The sequence below is a fragment of the Gambusia affinis genome, linkage group LG07 (genome assembly GCF_019740435.1).
Source record: "Gambusia affinis linkage group LG07, SWU_Gaff_1.0, whole genome shotgun sequence".
Lineage (NCBI taxonomy): Eukaryota > Metazoa > Chordata > Actinopteri > Cyprinodontiformes > Poeciliidae > Gambusia > Gambusia affinis.
Window position 1 is genome coordinate 7,623,519 of NC_057874.1, and position 18,794 is coordinate 7,642,312.

An 18,794-nucleotide genomic window follows, 5' to 3' on the forward strand; every position below is an offset into this window, starting at 1 on the left:
CTAGGTTGAATGAAGATATGAAATGGCTTTGCGATGTCTTCTGTATTCAGACACTTTCCGTCGGCAGACGATGCCTGCTGGATGAGAAGTGCTATTGATGAGAGCATCTAGGTTCAGAGTGATTTTCTCTGTTTTGGAACAATCGGTGTTGGTTGATAGCGGAAGTTGTTTCTGCAGTCTGTTGGAGCTACAACCTCTCCTATTTCTTTAGAGATGTCAGAGCAGGTGCATCGGTGCCTGCAGGTGTGCCTCATGTTTCCACCCTCACCCTCCGTCCGCTTTTACTTTCTCCCCCCACCCCTTCAGAGCTGGACTCCTGCATTTGTGGGTGTCTCATATGAGGTTGCACCACGAAAGTGAGAGCGAGCTCCTTGTAGCGGTCTGCATCTACAGAAAGCGTGGGCTGTAGTGCTTCTGAAAACTCCCTCTTTTGTTTGCATTGACAGACCTTGTAAATAATCCCCTGTTGTTTTTTGTGTTTGTTTTAGCTTTCAGCTCAGGAGATAAGCTGCAGTTTTCAACTACATGTTTTTCCCCCCTCTCTTCTTACAAAAGCCTCCCCAGATTACTGTAGATCTGTGGCTCTACATAATATGTAGCCGATACAATTAACTGTGCAAGTGCAGCGATTCTTTTTTTTTTTTTTTTTTTTTCTTCTCCCAACAATACGTCTTGTAAACCTTTTGACTCAGTGAGAACAACATGTGTGGTTGGAGGAAAGTAAAAGAGGACTCATGCTTGTTCTAAAAGCCCCTCCTGCTGGTGATTCATAATGATATTAGGGATTTATACACTAATTTGTCTTTGTTTATTAAGCAGCCTTAATCTCACAAAAGGTAATTCTTGATTAGGCTAATGCATTTGACCTCAGCCGCATAGCATAGCATGAAAAACACAAGATATCTATCTTTAAATAATGCATCGACTCAAATATCTGCTCTCATTTTACTTACTTTCAAAGTTAAATGGCTAATGGCTACATGCTTTATTTTAATGCACTTGCATTTACTATTAATTATGAATTCGGAACCACACTAAAGTGCTTAGATCGTAGAATCACTAACTCGTAGCAGGCTTGGTTAAAAGCTTCGGTGCGTCCCTATGAAACGAACATTATTAACACTTAAAATAGTCACATGCTCCCTGAGTAGTTGGGGAAAAAAGCACTTGCAGATTGGTGGAAAAATATTGCTTTACAGGAGGTGGAGTTATGGTAACAACAACTTCCCCACTTCAGATTTCTGGATGGAAATGAGAGCTAACACCACCTGGAAAGGAGGGGAATCTCATTATTCGGGCAGGAATAAGGCGTGTCTACATATGCAGCCCCTCAGCAGCAGTAGAAAAATCTCTTAATATGATCAAGAGTGCTGTCTGTGATTAGCAATGATTAATTTAAGCTTCAATTTATAAACACAGATGGCAGAACTGTGACTAAGATTAAATTTTTTTTGAATGTCTGATATCCGATGTATATAGTTGTTGTTGTTTTTTTTTTTTTTATTGAATTCTCCTTTTTAAACTTTTTATTTTTAAAGAAATGAATAAAATGATACAAATACACAACCGGTGTTGGTTGACAGCTGAAGTTGGGTCTTCTATTTTAAATCTATGTTCAGCACAGTAGATATTATAATGGTCCCCAATTCGCCATTTTATATAGTGAAGCACTGATCCATCAGATCAGCCAGTTTCCCTTTGATTATTCAGTGATCGATAGATCAGATTTATTTTCTTTTTATTTATTTTTTTTCCTTTTGCGTTTAATACAAATCCAATAAATGTCAAGAACGTGGCTTGATCCATAAGTTCTATCTCAGTATTGCCTTGTTTACGTCGGATTCAACACGACTACCTCCATCACACAATATGGCAGAAACTCTTCCACTTTTATGTGTTATTGTTCTTATAAAAAAATTCAAAATCTGACTTGGTCAACATCATAATTGGCATCATAAACCTCAGAGAACATCTGAAATTGGCATTGGCCAGGAAAATCCTGATCCGTTCATGTTATAATATAATTTATGTATGCAAGATTATGTTTTTTTTTGTTGTTCTTTATATATCATTGCACGTATAATTGAGTAAATCACTTTCTTAAATATATGTGTATGTTTACATCTGTTTCTCTCCTTTGTTTTTCCGTCCTGAGTAAAGATGATATGTGTAGTAAATATACAGACATGCTTGTCTAACAGAGCTCTGTTTCTTCATGCTGCTCTCCAGACTCGACCTCACCATGTCCTGGTTCTTGGCCATGTGGATTAGCCTCGGCTTCCTGCTGCTGTGCCAGGCCACACTCTACCAGACCATCCAGCAGCACCATGTGGCCCGACCCGGCCGCACCGACATCCTCACTCTGGGTACGTAAACGAGCTCTTATGTTTTCTCTTTCTTTGTCTGACTAACTTCACAGCCCGGCGTTAACAACATGTAAGATGGTGCCTTCGCTAGTTTCGCTCTTCTCAGCTCTGGCTGGTTGAAAGACGAGAACAAGGCCTGCCGCAGTGTGTCAGAGAGACTCGCCGTGTCAGCGTGACGAGATGATTCACGGCGCTTGAAGGTTTAGCGAATAAGCAGAGGTTGGGGACTGCGAATTGTGCCTTCGGTTCCATTGTGACGTGACTTTCGCGCTTGGGAGGAAACACAGTTAACAAGATTGGGTTTCGTTCGCCGAGCTGTCTGCCGCTGTTTGGATCTTAACATGCGAGTGCTGCTAGAACATCTTCTCAGATTGGGAATCGGGAGATGACTCACTTATGTGGCGAGGAATTCTCGACTAGTGCACCCTGAATCTCGCTGGCAGACTAATAGGAGCAGCTAAAGCTATAGGCAACAATCCATATTACTATGCTGGTAGCTGGGGGAGCTTTGAACACTATGGCTTAGACTGAAATGACAATTATGTATTCCTCCTTTTGCACTGGAAATGCTCGGCAATTAAGCCTGATGCCTTCTGCACCGCGAGGGCTAAAGTGGAGGGTAGAAATGGAGGCGGATCTAATTCTCTGATTATGGAAACGCTTACTAGAATTACATATGGTATATGTGGGAGTGCTACAAGGAAGGCAAGGGGTTTTTTTTTTTTTAGAGCAAAGCAAATGCTTTCCTTAAGCTCCTAACAATGAATGTTACTTCCACTTGAACCCTCATGCAGAGTGGGGCTTCCTTTCCATGCCAAGCTGCTGTTAAACATTGATGCCGTCTCCTGCTTAGTTCCCTCTTTCTGTCTCTTGCACTGCCAAGTAATTGAAGCAGAGCAATGGGAGGAAAGAAAAAAAAAACGACACTGCTCTGAATTCTCTATGCTTGTGAACATTGGTGACTTTAAGCAGCCTGTCAGAGAATTGGCTTACTTTTCCTGCGGAACAGCTGACACATGAAAATCCTTGCTCTGATAGATAAAAAAAAAAGTTCTCAAAGTATTCCTGCCCCCATTAATTGAAGCATAAAAAAAAGAAAGAAGGGGGATAGGGATGAACAGCACGAAGTTTTGAATACATTTTTAAAGGGTGACTTCCCTTTTACTTTTTTTTTTTTTCTTCTTTTTTGTCCGGCTGGCAAGTCAAGCTTGGTGCCAAAGATCTACAAGGAAGTGCAAGGCTCAGTAAGTGTGGTTTTTGAATAATGCAGTTGACCCAAAGGGGAGGACAAGGAAAAAAAAAAAGCAAAACATACTTGCTGCCCCCTCCACCTTGCTCCCACCTCTTGTGGGTTATACGTCTAGAAAAGTCACGCAAGTAAAAGACAGCTGGGGCCAACAGTTCAGGAAGGTTTACCGTCAGACAGATCAACTCACACACTTGACGTCCATTACAACTCCTGGCCAAAGACGTATACACGCTCGCACACTTACATGCTCTCTTCTCGCGGAGGCCATTACGGGGTGGCATTTTCACGGGTCCTCTGAGGATTTGCGAGTTGTTATTGATGACCTAATGGGTTCATGTGATGAGCTCTCCTTGTAACGGTTGGGCATCAAGTAGAGCAGAATTTTGGGGAGGATTTCTATTTCAGATGAGAGGATACAACAAGAGCTTTCAGCAGTGACTTCCTGTCATTAGCGGTCACTTAATATTTATATTATTATCTGATAAGGTGCCGTCTCTCTTGTCATGTGTGTATGAGATGAATCTCTAATAAAATAAACACTGAGTTGGAATCTGAAGTCTTTTGCATCTTGCATTGCGATTAGCACGATTAGCGCAGGTAGCTGTTAGCACCAGTCTCTGTATCTCAACCTGGGGAGCCAGCACCCCCTATTGGGGTTCCTGGAAAGCTCAAAGGGGACCCCAGGCTTTATTACCAAAGTTACTGACTTCAAGTTTCATATTCACAAAAAAAAAATAACCCACTCACATGATGAAAAGGTAAAATGTCACTTTAATTGCGTTATTCTCTGCTTTCACACATGCATCTTGCTGTTATGTGTCTAGGAAATGGGGATAAACTGGAAGCTAGGTGCATTGTGGAAACTGTGGTGGCCTGATTTTCTTTTTTCCATATTAGACAGATTTTTTTGGTTTACATTCTCTGCAGCCGCTCTTCACAATATGTTCAAAAGACAGTTACAGCATTTACCGTCAAGCATTGGGGAAAGACTGGAGTAAAAACAAAAAAAAATAAAAAATTTTTTTGTCTCTCACCACAGGTTGTCAGTGTGATTTGGGAAAAAATGTAACTGTCTTTCATGGCATGTCATGAATATAACATCTTGTTCTCTAAAAGAACAGGGTGTTATCTGAGCAGCAAATAATGATCAGTGTTTCATTATTGCTGTTTGCATGCACTTCTGCACAAATATGGGTTCTCACATAAAAATGTACTGTGGATATCCATGCTGGTGTGTGTGTGTGTAAGTGTGTGGCTTTTGACACCCTTTACTGAGTCTCTTGATGATTTTAGCCATCACTGATTTACAAATAGGATAGTTTGAAGGTTCTTCTTGTTTATTTGTAATGTATATGTACAAAGTTTCCACAATAGATTCATGCCAATGTCATAAGGAGTATTTTTTTCATCCTGGTTAGTGCTGCCACTTTTGTGTTTCTTTTTCCCAAATATTGCAGTTTTTTTTTAAGACTTTAATGTAACACTTTGGTAAAAAGCTTTTTTAAAATCTAAAATAATAAAAAACCAAAATAAAATAAGCAATTTTTACGAGCTTACTCCTTATGATACGAAAAATGAAGTTATTCAAAGAGCCATTTATGTCTTGCAGCTGTGGACAGATTTTTCTCAGTCCACGTGATGATACCAGTGCCTCCTTGAATTGAAAAGGTTGCTGATTCCAGGATTTCTAAATGTAGAATAACTCTAAGATCTGTCTGAAAGCCATCTACGTTTCCAAATCCAACACAGGAAGTTCAGTGTAAATTTGTTGAATTTGGCTTGAAGTCAACATGACTTTCAGCACATTGGTAAAATGTTGCAATCCAGGTATGAATCATTGTCCTGTGGCAGACAGTTTCTGATTTTAGGCTCAAAACATTTCAACAAAAATACAGATTGATTAGATAGCTGATGTGTTAAACTATCTTTAGCATCGTATGTTAGAGATTAGTGTGTGGCTAACCTTATAAAAACAGCTATCTGTGTTTGTACCAGATGTAGCTCTTTACATTCAATCTGAGATTTCCAAAAAGCTGCCAGCAAATTGCTGTTTTTTTTTCTTTATTTTTATTTTTTCAAACGCTTGCTTTCAACTCTGTGTTTCTTCGACTTAGGTTTTAGACACTGAAATCACCGAAACTGGAAAAAGCTAGCTTTGACTCACCTTCACTCAATACTAACATCTACACTGTAGAGTGTTGCAATCACTGTGAGCTGGTAGAGCTTACACAAGCTCTACAGAAACTGATCAGATGTGGATATTCCAGCTAGCCAGTAAGTGGAGAAGGCAATCCAATTGTAAAATCAAGTTCCACTCAGTTCCTCCAAACATTTCTATAACCACACCCGTTGCTGATCAAGTCCTGTAAAAACATGAATAATATCTTATGGATATGTTAGTGAACTTTGAATCCCATCAAAGCTGGAGACACTTAACAAACCACCTTCGTTCTCTTCTGTGAAATGTTCAGTTTACTGACGTTTTTCCACGGGAGTGAAGCCGACATCAGTCCCGCTCAGTCATAAAGTGCTGCTACCTGATCTAACCAGAACCTCTCTCTTCGAATTGAAATGCTATGATAAATATTTGAATTAGAATTGATTTTATAATTTGAGGAGCTCTCTGGTTTCACCAAGCCCAAAGAGCCAGGCTATAAATAGGGAGGAGTATATCGGACATAAAAAACGGGATGCCTTGAAAAATCCATCAACTCTCGAGCCTTTTTTGCTTTGAGTACATTTCAATAATAGCTCATAGCATAGTGTGCATTTTTAAGTGTTTAACCATAGTTAAACGCAGCATCCATTAGCTGATATCATATATTTATTGTCTTAAAAACTGATCGATGATGAAATATTAAATGAAGCCTTGCCATGCCTCTTCCTGTGCCACTGTGTTGGTTTCTGTTCAGTTATCTTGCTGTTGGGCAGACATTAAAGGTTTAGGTATCTTCCAGGAAATCATTATTTCTAAAACTCCAAATGTCCCTCAGCAGGCCGTTTGAAAGATAAAGTTACACAAAAACAAACATCCAGTGGATAACGACTAACAGAAGCAGCTGTGAGGCTTTCAAAGTGGAGGTAGCATCGGTCGTTTTGTTGTTTCTGTTGGATCATCTAACAGCATTTGAGAAATAAACCGATCTGCCTCCGGAAACTTTGGGACGCGGACGCTCGCAGAGAAGAAAAAACACGAGCTGCAAAGTTTCAACATGCCTTATGACAAATTCACACAGTTAAGTCAGCAGATTGAGTAACAAGCAGGATGTCTGCTTCGTCACCTGCTGAGGACGTGGCGCTGCTCTCTCCTTCCCATGAGCCTCTGCATCACACAAAGCCCTCCTCCCAACCCCCTCGTGTTCTGCTTGTGCGGCTGAAGATTGATGGCGTCCTGATTCCGGGCAGCCAATTCTGGTCTCTCAAGAAATAATCCACTACATTGACAGATGAGCTGAATGTGACATGACATAAACAAGCCAGGCACTGCACTCTCCCCACCTGCCAGCGCTGAGCTGGAGGGCTCACTACCAGCCCTGCTGATGCACAAAGACCCTTATTGACTGCTCATACTGCACTTTGTTAAAAGTCGGGGGGCCGAGGGCAGTACGATTAACAGTTTGTAGCTTGGCGGAAGAAATGAATGCAGTTTTGACATCTTCAGCAGATGAAATTAAATCGCTCCCAAATGTGATTTTATGAAGTTATACTTAATAACTCAATAAATAAGTACTACGTATACTAGGGATGCGTCAATATGAAAGTTTGGGTCGATATCAATATTCTATGTTAATATTGCTGTTATGGTCGATAATATACAATATTTACAAATATTGTATATTATATATTACTGACTTCAGCTCTGTTTCTCTGCTTTGCTTAACCTACCACAATCCTACTCTGCGTCACCATCAGTCATGTGACCAAATACTGATATATTAATAAATGAGCAATGTCGGTCGATACCAGGATGTTGGTGCCAATATGTTGGCCATCCCTACAGGAAATATACATTTGAAACCAGAGGTTTGCATACACCAAATAAACAGATAAATATATTTGTTCTGTCTGAACAACATTGTTGTTTTGTTATTTCATTCAGTATAAATGGACTTTTTATCTTTTTTTTTTTTTTTTTAATCAGCTTTGGAATTTCTCTAATGTGCGAAATGCACTGTATACTTCTTCACTGAGAACAGAAAGTGGAAAAATGTTGCGAGTGGTGGTAAATATAACAACATACTTCTTGATATATACAGCGTTGGTAGGTGGGAACAACACCCTTTTCATTCTAGTGTCGTTAAACTTCCAGCTGTGCAACAGCAACAACAACCAAAGACTTAAGTTCAGATTTTGCAGTAAAATCTCAGCTGGTTTTGAATTTTAATATCCAATCACGACAGTCTCTTCCAGCGGCATTGACGATTACTCAGAGGTTCTCTTGAAACAAATTACACAGATCTGACTGAATGCCACTGAGGCTGAAGATTAATTAGTTTGATAAAATAAAATAAAAAATGCAAAAAATCTGCTGAAACAATGCATGAAAACAGCTATATATATTTATATTTACGTGCTGCTGAGTCGCTTTCCTAGAAGAGATGTGCTGTCTGGTATTCATATATTCTACGTTCAAACCCACCTAAAACATATTTATGGTTATTCTCCCTAAAAACATGTAAAAAAAACCCAAAAACATTGACTTTTACATCAAATATATACAAATTTTGAAGCACAGTTTTTCAAGTTCCCCTCGAACTAATTGTCAGATGATTGAAATTTCACTTGGAGTGTTGGAGCAGGGCAGCCAATCAAAACACAAATTAAAACCGGTTTTGAACGGATAAAGAAGATATGACCCTGTCCTCAAGGCTGTCGTAAATGTTTGAACAACAGTTAAAAACCAATCATTAATTTTGAACCGTGCATATTCAAAAGAGATTTACGATTTCTAGTAAGTAGAGCAATTAAATCTTTAAGCAGGATCATGTCAAATGGCTAACCAGATGTCAGGGGGGATTTTAATGTGTAAGCTGGTATGTGCAATGATATTACAAATTTGTACACATTAGTCCCCGCTTTGAAAAACCACTGAGAGATTGTAGTTTTTATTAAAGGGAAGTTGAAATCCATCATTGAGAGACCAAATATACGTGGATCACCCTGGTTCTGATGACTGTATGCAAACTTCTGACCCCAACGGTGTCGCTTGTGCATGAAGACAAAGTACAGATGGGCTGAAAATGCCGTAAACCCCGCGTGTGTGCTGATCTAAAATGTCTTGTCAAATCTGATCCCAGATGATTGGAATGCATCTTAATGAGCTCATTGTTCAACGTGCCATAATGCTCCCCAAGTGTTAGAAAAAACAAAACATGTAATTGCTTTGATTAGCCAAGATTCATCAGACGTTAAAATGCTGAGCAACAGTGTGATCACAAGCATGGATGCATCTGGTGAATTAAGACATACTCTAGTTTTTTATATATTACAACACTGTCACGCTGATTCTTAGACCATCATCCATCTTTACATGTCACAGAAAGAGCAAATAGAAGTTTCCTAGAAATGATAGCTCCAAAGGAGATGAAGAGGGTTGTGCCTAAATTGCCAGCTTGATTAAGAAAAGATGTAATTCATGGTGAATTTGGATTGATTTTTTTTTCTTTACCAACCAGATGGCTGGTTCGGAAAATGGACAATTTTCTGCCAGCAAAGCCAAGAAATTACCTTCACCCACTTAGAAACTAAACGCACCCACTCTCTTCTACTCATTTCCATAGTTGTCAAAACGACCGCAAGCACCAGAAACAAGGTGAGGAACATGCTTTTCTACTTTACAGCCAACATCAAAGAAATAATCCTTCCTCTTTGAGGCGAAGGATCTTTTTTTTTCTTTCTTTTTTTGCCTGTTTGTTTGTTTTTAAGGAGAAATGAGCGACGCATCCCTCCGTGTCTGCCCACGTGAACGTCTTATCCACGCAGCCTCTCCCTTCTGTTTTTGTTTTGCAATTAAATCAGCCTTATTTGCGTTCTCATTAAACCGGGGCGACTAATTAGCGTAAGAATTGATGGTGAAAGAAAATTCAATTAAACAGCAGTTACTTGAAGAAGTGACGCCTTCGTGGTGCTTTTGTCGAGTGGGTTGGAAGGGAAGCGTGGAACGCGGGCCCATGTGGAAATAGTTCTTTATCTACATGTGTACAAAAATGTACATTCATGCGCAAGGAAATTGTTTCTGTCCAAGACTGGGATGACAGAAATCTCCCTTTTCTTGTCACAGTTTTTATTGAAAAATTTCAGCATTTAAAACCATTTATAATGAACCGTGAGACGATGAATATCACGAAGAACGTATTCAGTTAGAAGCCTTCGTTTGCTGTACGTGGAAATGAAAGCCAACAACTTCAAATCCAGCTGTTTGCCTACAAAGAAACTGAAATTCTCCAATCTACCTCTGCATGGGATTATAATTGCCCCGAAAATTAGATGGACACCCTGTCAATTCTTGGTGACTTGACTTTATCGCACAGCGTGCCCTTTAATGTAATGAGAGCAGCTCCTTTTAAAGACTCGCCAATAACTACCTGGTGATCAGGTGCTGAGCGGTACGCTTTCCGACCCAGACCTTCTTCCACCCCACTCTCTGGGCACTGGCACCAGGCATTCCCTCCCCTCACCTCCTCGTCTCTGTCGGCCCCTCGGACGATTTGTCATGGATCAGATGAGACAATTTGTCTTGGATTAGTGCACTTAAATGTCTGTGTGATAGTGGAAGCAGTCTCTGGAAAAGCTTTGGAATCCTATTACGCTGCTTTTTATGGCCGCCGAGACGACAGAAAGAAGTGGAGGTTGGATGGGTTTTCTCTGTGGCCTGTGAGGCGTTACCTCGTCTCCCGTAATCAGATGTTCACTTACGACTGAGCCCCACCGCTCTGTCTACAGTGGGACACGAGGCACCATTGATTTGTTCTTAATTTATACTGTGTGTGTGTGTGAGAGAGTGTGTGTTTTATGAAGTAATTTCATCTATTTTTACCATACACGTCAATGCAGTGCAGGTAATTTGCACCAAGTAGGCTAAAGGCGGCTCCTCAGTTAATGTACAGGAATTGTTAGTGTTTCATACACCTTGATTTAGAGGACCAGCAGTTGTAAGGACGTATTATTTCTTTTATCCGTTTTCCCAGACATTTATGTTCAGAGCTTGTCTTCTCTTTATGCCTTTTCGGATAGAGACAGATGAATCTTGGTCTTTTCTAGTCTTTGATGTTTCCAAGAGAAATCAGAAATTGAACAGATATCGTACTGGGTCACCACCTTCCCAATCATAAAGTGTCGGTGGTCCAGTCACTCCAACCATGGCAACAAGTAAATAAAATCCAGCACATAAACACGCAAACTGTTGTGACAAACACTTTTGATGCCACCTGTGCAATAAGTCCATTTGTGTCATATCATCCCTACTAAATATTAAGCAGTATTTTATAATCCCTGATCTCTACCTGGTAGAGAACCTTTGATTTACTCTGACAATGTAAGAAACCCTACTCGTCCAACATCAGTTTCTGACCTTAACGTTGTATTTCTGTGATAGTGGTCAACGCAACACACTCAGAAACCTTGTGGAAAGCTTTTGTAGAGGAGCTGAAGTTGTGACGGTGTAGGTATTAAGTCTTATTAATAAAAAATGAGATGTAACTGAGCAACAGTTAAAGCATGACCCATTTTCGGGTTTCTGTTGAGGCCACCAGTTTTTTTTTTTTTTTTGTTGAAAATCCTCCCAAGGTGTTTGGAGCAGAAGCAGGCCGACAGCATCACACATCCTCCAACAACGGTACTCTTGCGTTTGGTTTTTTATTTTAAAGCCACTTGGAGTGTTTGTTGTGGAGAAGCTCAGTCTCGGTCTCACTTGATCAAAGTACAACATTGCACTTAAATTCCCAGAAGAGTTTAGCAAACTCTCTTAGCGTCTACATATGTGTTGGTTGGACATTAATAGCTTTTGACAACCGCAGCAACTATGAAGCACATGTGCATACCATGTAATGGTTATTTTGGAGTCTTGGTGACCCCGAGTTGCCACTCTTTGCTGACGAGGAGCTTTGGATATTGTTTTTTTCCTCTGTTTTCCTGCTGCTCACTAAGACAACTATCAAGACAACCAGTGTCAAGGAGATGTAGCCCTCTGTTTTCTGCCATTTTCATACCAGGGAAACGGATCGACATGGTTTACTATTCACCGTTTCCTAGAAGCTATATTGAACTTAAAACAGTAAAGTATAAATCACCTGGAGAGAGTCTACTTATGTAAAGAGGAAAAAAAATAAAATAAAGACATGCTCCATGCAGAGCGGCCGCGCCCGGAAACAGTGCAAACAACTGCTCCACTGTGCAGCTCCAGCCACATGCAGCACATTCATTATAAAGGTTAACTCACCGTATAACACTGCCATCTTTTTTCATGTGGTATCTTATTCAGTTTTTTTTATATGTATATATATATATATCACCCGTGGGCTTCTTAGGCCTTATAGTAGCATCTCACTGAGGTTAAATAGCTTGTTAATGTTAATGGAGCAAAGAGACATGAAGCGGGCTGCTTGTGATGCAAAGGAGCTCCTCTGCAGCGCCGCGTGAAAACCTCTGCATTTTAAAAATGCTACTCAGTGTCTTGTTGCTGAGGGCTTACCTTTGACAAGAAGTTTATTTACCCAAACCGTAGCAAAATGAACGGATGTTCTCCATTTTTCATGAAATAGTGAAAAAAAGGATGCTATGCCGAGATGAGATTCACAACTTGGGAACAGTAAACATCAAACAGGGGAAGCTGACTTTCATGGTTTTAGTATTGTTTCTGCCACAAACTCGAATCACAGAGCATGCTGAGAAAAAAGGGAATTTTTGACTCTTGTTTGCCTTTTCGCTCGTTTTGCTTCCGATCCATTTTCTTCAACAATAAAGAAAATTACAGAGGCCTCGCAAACGGCGGCTCTTGCGTCTGCTCTCAATTGATCCGTTCTTTCACTGACAGTTTATGGCCGTAAATATTTAGAGTTAAAAATCGGTGTTTCTGCTTTGAAGCAAGCCATTAAAGGGGAGTTATTAACTGACTCGGCTGTATGCCTCTGCTCAACAGAGCCTTATGATGTCTCCCGGCTTATTTCTCCGGTTTTCCAAATTGCAGTTTTGCTATTTTGATTCAGGCTTTCCAGAGTGTTTGTTCAGCAGCAGTAGGCAGCACTTTTTCACCGTATGCTGCCCTGCAAGGAGACAAACGGCACACAAGCAGTATTTGTCAGGAGCCGGTAAATATAATGTAGTTTTTGGCAGCTGAGGAGTAAGACATTTGAATTCTTACAAAATGATGCGAGACATTTCATCTAAAGATTCATTTCTTTCTTTGGGGGGAAATCCTAATAGTGTGAGCTTGCCACCAAGAAGATGGCGCTTTCTCGGTTGGGTCCAGGGAATCACTCAGCCGAGCCCTGACAGGGGACACAAATGGATTACGGGGTTTGGAATTATGGAAACAGAAATCTTCTCGCTTGAATATGTCCCAACTTGTCAAGTAAATGATTGAATGTCTGTCTAAATTTTCCACCCGGGAGGGCTCTGTCAGCGTTAGGTGAGGTCTATTTGTCTTGTCTGATGTGTCTGGCTGAATCCGCGCGGCTGCTGTGTCCAGACAGAGGCTTATTGTCTTATCGCCACACCGACTGACAGCAGACGCTCTAATAATGGAAGTTCGGTCGAGATGTCACGGCTAAACGTTCGTCACGGCGCGACTGGACGGGAAGCGACACATGATACGGACGCGGCCAGATGACTCGGGGAAACGGACGGGAATTCTTATTTTAATCCACTTCGACCGGCGCGCACGGAGTGCCGAGTTGTGTGTCCTGGATTAAATGTGCCACTCACTCACACTGTACCGTGACAGACTGCTGAAAATGGAGGAGGACAATTAGCATCCACGGGCTGAGCCGTGAATCTTCATTTGCCAAAGTATCTCCAGCACACGTCAGGCTCAGCCAACATGGCTCGGCGCCCCGGTGGCTGTTGGGCAGGAGAGCGAGAGAATGACGGATGAGGTGGCACCTGCGTCTGTCAGTCTGTAGCCTAATGACCCACAGGAGCTTTTGTCTTTCTCACAGCCTCGTCTATTACTGTACTTTCGCTCTTTGTTCTCGTCGGGCTCCAGACTTCTCTTTAGCCTATTAGCTGATCTGCCCCAGCCTCTCGCTCTTATCTCGCGGTATACTTGCGCTCTCTAGAATCCGCCTTACATTTCAGTGTTCGGTGTGACACTTCCATTAAGTTTGAAGCCCTTTTTTTTCCAGGGAAAGATCATTTTGTTCTGAGGCAGCTACTCCGGCAGCGGATTCCTCTCTCCTTCATCACCACATCCCACAGGTTTAGGTGCTGTGAGACACTAAGCTCTTCGACTGAAAAGACCTTTTGACCTGCTTTCTTGAAATTTAGCTGGTTCAGTGTGAATGTGGATTAAATGCCTCTCTGAGGCTTTATTTCTTTTTTCTGTTTTACCAGAAGGCATCAGCAGTGTTTGGAGAATCCATCCTTGACTGCAGTATGAGAAATTTGGATTCTGTCTTTGATCATGAGACATCTTTCCCCCTCTGTGTGGATTTTTAGATCTCCTCAAATGAGCAAGGCATGTCTGCTTGATTAGAGTGCTTGAACTGTACAAATGCATAACCATATTCATTAACTCTCTCTTTTTTTTTTTCCCTTACCATCATATCTTTTCTCTTTATGTCCTTGTGGATGTAACATTAATGCCTTTGAGCTTAATCTCCACTCTGAAGGACAAATAGAGCTTTTTATGTTGCAGCACTTTGACATTTATAACCTATACTTGCTGAACTGAGCTGCACACTTTAGGATTCATACCCACAGAAATTTATTGTTTGATCACGATCAAGCAGAAGCTTGAATGTTATGTGACAGACCAACACACTTTCTGTCCACTAACCTTTAAGTGAAAACTCTATAAACAGTAGCAAGCATTTTTTAGCCACCCCTTCCTTCTCTGTTACCTTTTCATCAAGTGCAGCCAATCCGCCAGTGTAAATTGTGTATTTGAGGTTTTACAAAAACCTCAAAGCCTTGTAAACATTAATGCTCCTTAACCCTCCTGCTATGTTCCAGGTCAAATTGACCCGTTTTAAAGTTTACAATTTTTTTTTAAATAGTTGGAAGTATTTTTTGCATGAAACTTTTTCTATTTGTTTTAATAGGTACACTCTACATATAGATTGAAAATTTATTAATTTTACACATTTGCACTTTTTACATAGATACTGTTTGGGTCACTTTGACCCGTCAGTCAAGTTAAAGTGCAAAAAAATATTTAAAAAATGTCCAGTTTTATATGTTTTCTTGCAGCTATGAACCATATTTCACCACACACACACACACACACAAACCAACACAACACACACATACATGCACACACACACACACAAGCCCACTTTTCTCACTATTCTCTTTACTTCCCTAGGAAACTGCGAGAAGGCAGGTGTTCATAAAACTTTTAACGGGAATGTTTTCTGTTCCCGTGGAGAAACTCCACCCACACTGAGTGACACTCGGTAGAAGTGGAGGAAAACATGAATACTCTCTGCATGACCCATTTATCTTGGTTTTAATCAGAGGGTCAATTTGACCCATAACAGTATGTGTGTCTAAAGTTCAATTATAAAGATCACCCATTGAAAAAAAAAAGTGTAACATAGCAAATTTTTACAAAAGATCAATTTCAAGGAAATTATTGTTTTTTGTGTCTAGGTTTTTTTTAGTGGACATAAAAAATGTAAATTCCATTTTTTATGTCCAAAAGAGTGAATGAGGAGGTTGTCGTCATTGATCCTTAATTTCTGAGAAATAAATCAAACATCATTGTACAAATATTGATTGAAATGGTTAGTATTGGAGTTAATAATCAGATACAAAAATGTTTTGGAGGAATTTTTTGGTTTCTGACACTAATGCATGTTTAAACACTCCCCAGGTCAAATTGACCCACGAACATTATTGCTGTACCCTAGAAATAAACATAACAGGAGGGTTAAACACCTCACAAAGCTATTGCTTAGTTTTAAGATGGGTATGGGAAAGCAACAAACCTGTCAACAAAGAGAGGGTAAAGAGTATTAACAAAAAGACGTCCAAAACGTCCATGGTTTCCTTAAGCAAGTTGTGTGGAGAAAGAAAACTGTTTGAGGTTATAAAAGATTTGAGGCTTGGGTGGAGGTTCACCTTCCAGCAGAACAAACAGGCTGCTAACATGCAGTCAGGGCTTCAGTGGAATAGTGTAGACCAAAGTATATGATTAGTATTAAGTATAAGTATAAGTATTATGATGACCCAGTCAAAGTCCAGAGCTAAATCTGGTTGTGAATCCTTAAAAATATTTGTATATCTTAGTGCTGTCAATCATGCTTGTGTACTTGCTGCTCACACATCCTTCCACCTTGCTCTCTTCTACACTACAGCTCCTTCCCCACAATAGAGCCTGCCATGACTGCTAAGACACATTTTTTGTAAACGTTTCCACCTGCAACCTTAATGGTTGTTTTTGTACATTTTCTCTGATAAACCAGCCTCATCAGAAATCCTCTTCTAATTTGTTGAATTTGTCTATAGATAAGAGTTTGTGGTTGTAACTGATCAAATACGAAAACATTATAAAGGTAATTGATTTTTGTCTCAGTTCTAGTTCAAGGCAGATGGAAGTTTTATTTCATTTCATCATATTTGTTTGAGTCAACTAAGTATTTCATAATGTCTCCATTTTGATTTCTTTCCCTTCTCATGCTCAGTAGCCTTGGCTAATTGGGCAAAAAATCTGCCATGGAAAATGTTGCGGGAGCTGAACTCAAGTGCTCACCTCGTGTAGAGAGCATGGGAATTAGCTTAAATCTCAGTGTGCTTTTAAAGATCACAGTATTGCATGGGGCTTCTTCTGAAGAGAGAGCTAAAACCTCTGGCTCACTTCATGTATATTAGCTTTCAGTGATATATTTTCCCTCTTCCCTTTTTTTTACTGCACTTACATCTGAGAAGATTGCCCACTCTCCTCACAGGTACAATCACAGCGTCAGTCCTAAATAAAACACAGGCTTGTTTTTGTGACATAATCAATGAAGGGAGCAGCATATCTGTCTGACGCTTCAGTTTCCTCCTTTGTGCACAATGCATATCGGCAAAGAGCAGCTAGCTGAGACTTGCTAGTATCAGCCAACCCTGTCTTCGTCACTTATGTCACAGCGTGTTACGCTTATCTTCTGTCTGGTAGGATGACGGTGTTTCATCTGAAGAGACAAAGATTCACCTCAAGATAAAGCAAGGCTTCAGCAGTGGCTGCTGCTTCTCACACCTTGCTTGGATGTAGAGGAGTTGGCGTACTGTCAGGGGGAGTCGCTCTAGACTCCAGGTCTGGTGTTGTATCTCGGTGGGGTGATGTTAGTGCAATTTGGAGAATTCACAGGAGTGGGATTCCCTGTATCCACCTGTTTGCTATTAATCACTTGTCATTCTTACCTGGAGGAACTGAAAGACCCAAAGCCTGAGTTTTAGTCGAACTTTTAAAAGTTTGTGTTGAGCGCACATTGGTGCAGTTCTCTGAAAACGATCTCTCTTAGAGGGATCGTGTAAATCAGGGGTGTCAAAGTCAAATGGACGGAGGGCCAAATTAAAAATTTAGCTACAAGCCGAGGGCCGGACTGATCGAATGTTCATTGAGATTTTTTTAAATGACGCATTTGGTCTAGTGCAGCGGACCGGCCCAAGCCTTCGTAAATTTACTGCGGACCGGGGCTGTGCGCGTTGTGAGGATCGAACGGGGCTGTGCGCGCGTTGTGAGGATCAAACGGGGTGTGCATCTCGCATTTTTTTTTTCAGACGGGGTGCCGGCTTGCTGCGGGCCGGTTCTAATAATAAATCAAGATCATCCCAGGGGCCGTAGAAAATCTTCTCGCGGGCCTTGACTCTGACATATGTGGTGTAAATGCAGGTACAGGTGAAGAAGCACCTTCTACATTGTCTTTTTGGAGTCAGAGATGATGTACAGTTACAAAAATTTTGGGATGAACGACCAGGTGCCGTGGCTGCGCACTAGGCCAACAAAGAGCAGACAAAACTGTGGTAAATAAATACAACGGATAAAAAGAGATAAATATGTTCAATGCCCCAACAGTGGAGTTGCATAAATAAATCATCAAAACATCAAAATGTATTAATTTGCCCTAATATTCATTGTGATAGGGTCATGTCATTTTAAGCTAGATAACGTAGGTCCAAGCTACTTCTCATGGATGAGAAAACATCATTACATACCATTATTTCCAATACGCTTATAATACCCACGCACTTCAGTACCTGTAGCAAACTCTGATATAAACCTCGTTCATCGCTGTCCCAACACGTTGCTGCTTCTTTGCAGAACAAACTGTGCCCAGTCAAATAAATCCTGACAATAAGTGCTGCGCTGGTTTACGGAGAATCTGTAAAGTAAGATTAAAGAGGGGTGGGATAAGAAAGTACAAGTGTGCGAGTTGCTGTTTGGAGGGACGCCTTCCCGGGACGTTTGTGTCAAAAGAAGGTTTTTCTTGTTGGTTTTGTTGTAGCTACATGATACAGTAACTGATAAATCCACTCTTGTACAAACAAAATGTCAATATTTACAGTAGTTTGTGTTGATAGGGAGTTTTAGTTTATTTTACTTTCCAGAATTGGGATACATTTAACATTTTTAAAGTAACCCGCATTTAATGTAGCAGATCAAATGATAATTAAAGAGCTAAGAGAGAACTGGGCTTGACACCCCTGGTGTTGAATATTCCAGTAACATTACTGATAAACTGCCAGAGTAAAACGACAAATACTATTGACTTAGATTACCAGGTGGTCTCTGTAATGTTTGGTAATTCTCTGCAATTACACCAAAATGTGAAATATCAGAAAAGCTTGTACAAAAGCTGCAAAGTTACTGACCTGTGAAATTGCTCATTGCTGGCTCATGTCTCAACCCGTCATGATGACCATGTTTTTACTTATATTAAATTAAGATCCAACCTAAGCTGTGAACCTGAAGTGGACCCATCAGTCTGAACCAGTCAAGTGACGATTCATCTTTCTTGAGCTGAGGATTCACTGCA

General features: G+C 40.5%; 1 protein-coding gene across 3 annotated transcripts in view; it reads left to right on the forward strand.

The window, feature by feature from the left end:
- The window catches only part of LOC122834360 (chemokine-like protein TAFA-1), a 190,147-nt gene that overhangs the window by 27,203 nt on the left and 144,150 nt on the right, over positions 1 to 18,794 (forward strand). For all 3 annotated transcript variants that reach the window (XR_006371185.1, XM_044122738.1, XM_044122737.1), the window contains one exon: positions 2,230 to 2,366. Coding sequence is in view for 2 of the 3 variants with exons in the window: in XM_044122738.1 (XP_043978673.1) it covers positions 2,243 to 2,366 (124 nt within the window). In the remaining variant the exon portion in view is untranslated. The remainder of the gene's footprint in view (positions 1 to 2,229; positions 2,367 to 18,794) is intronic.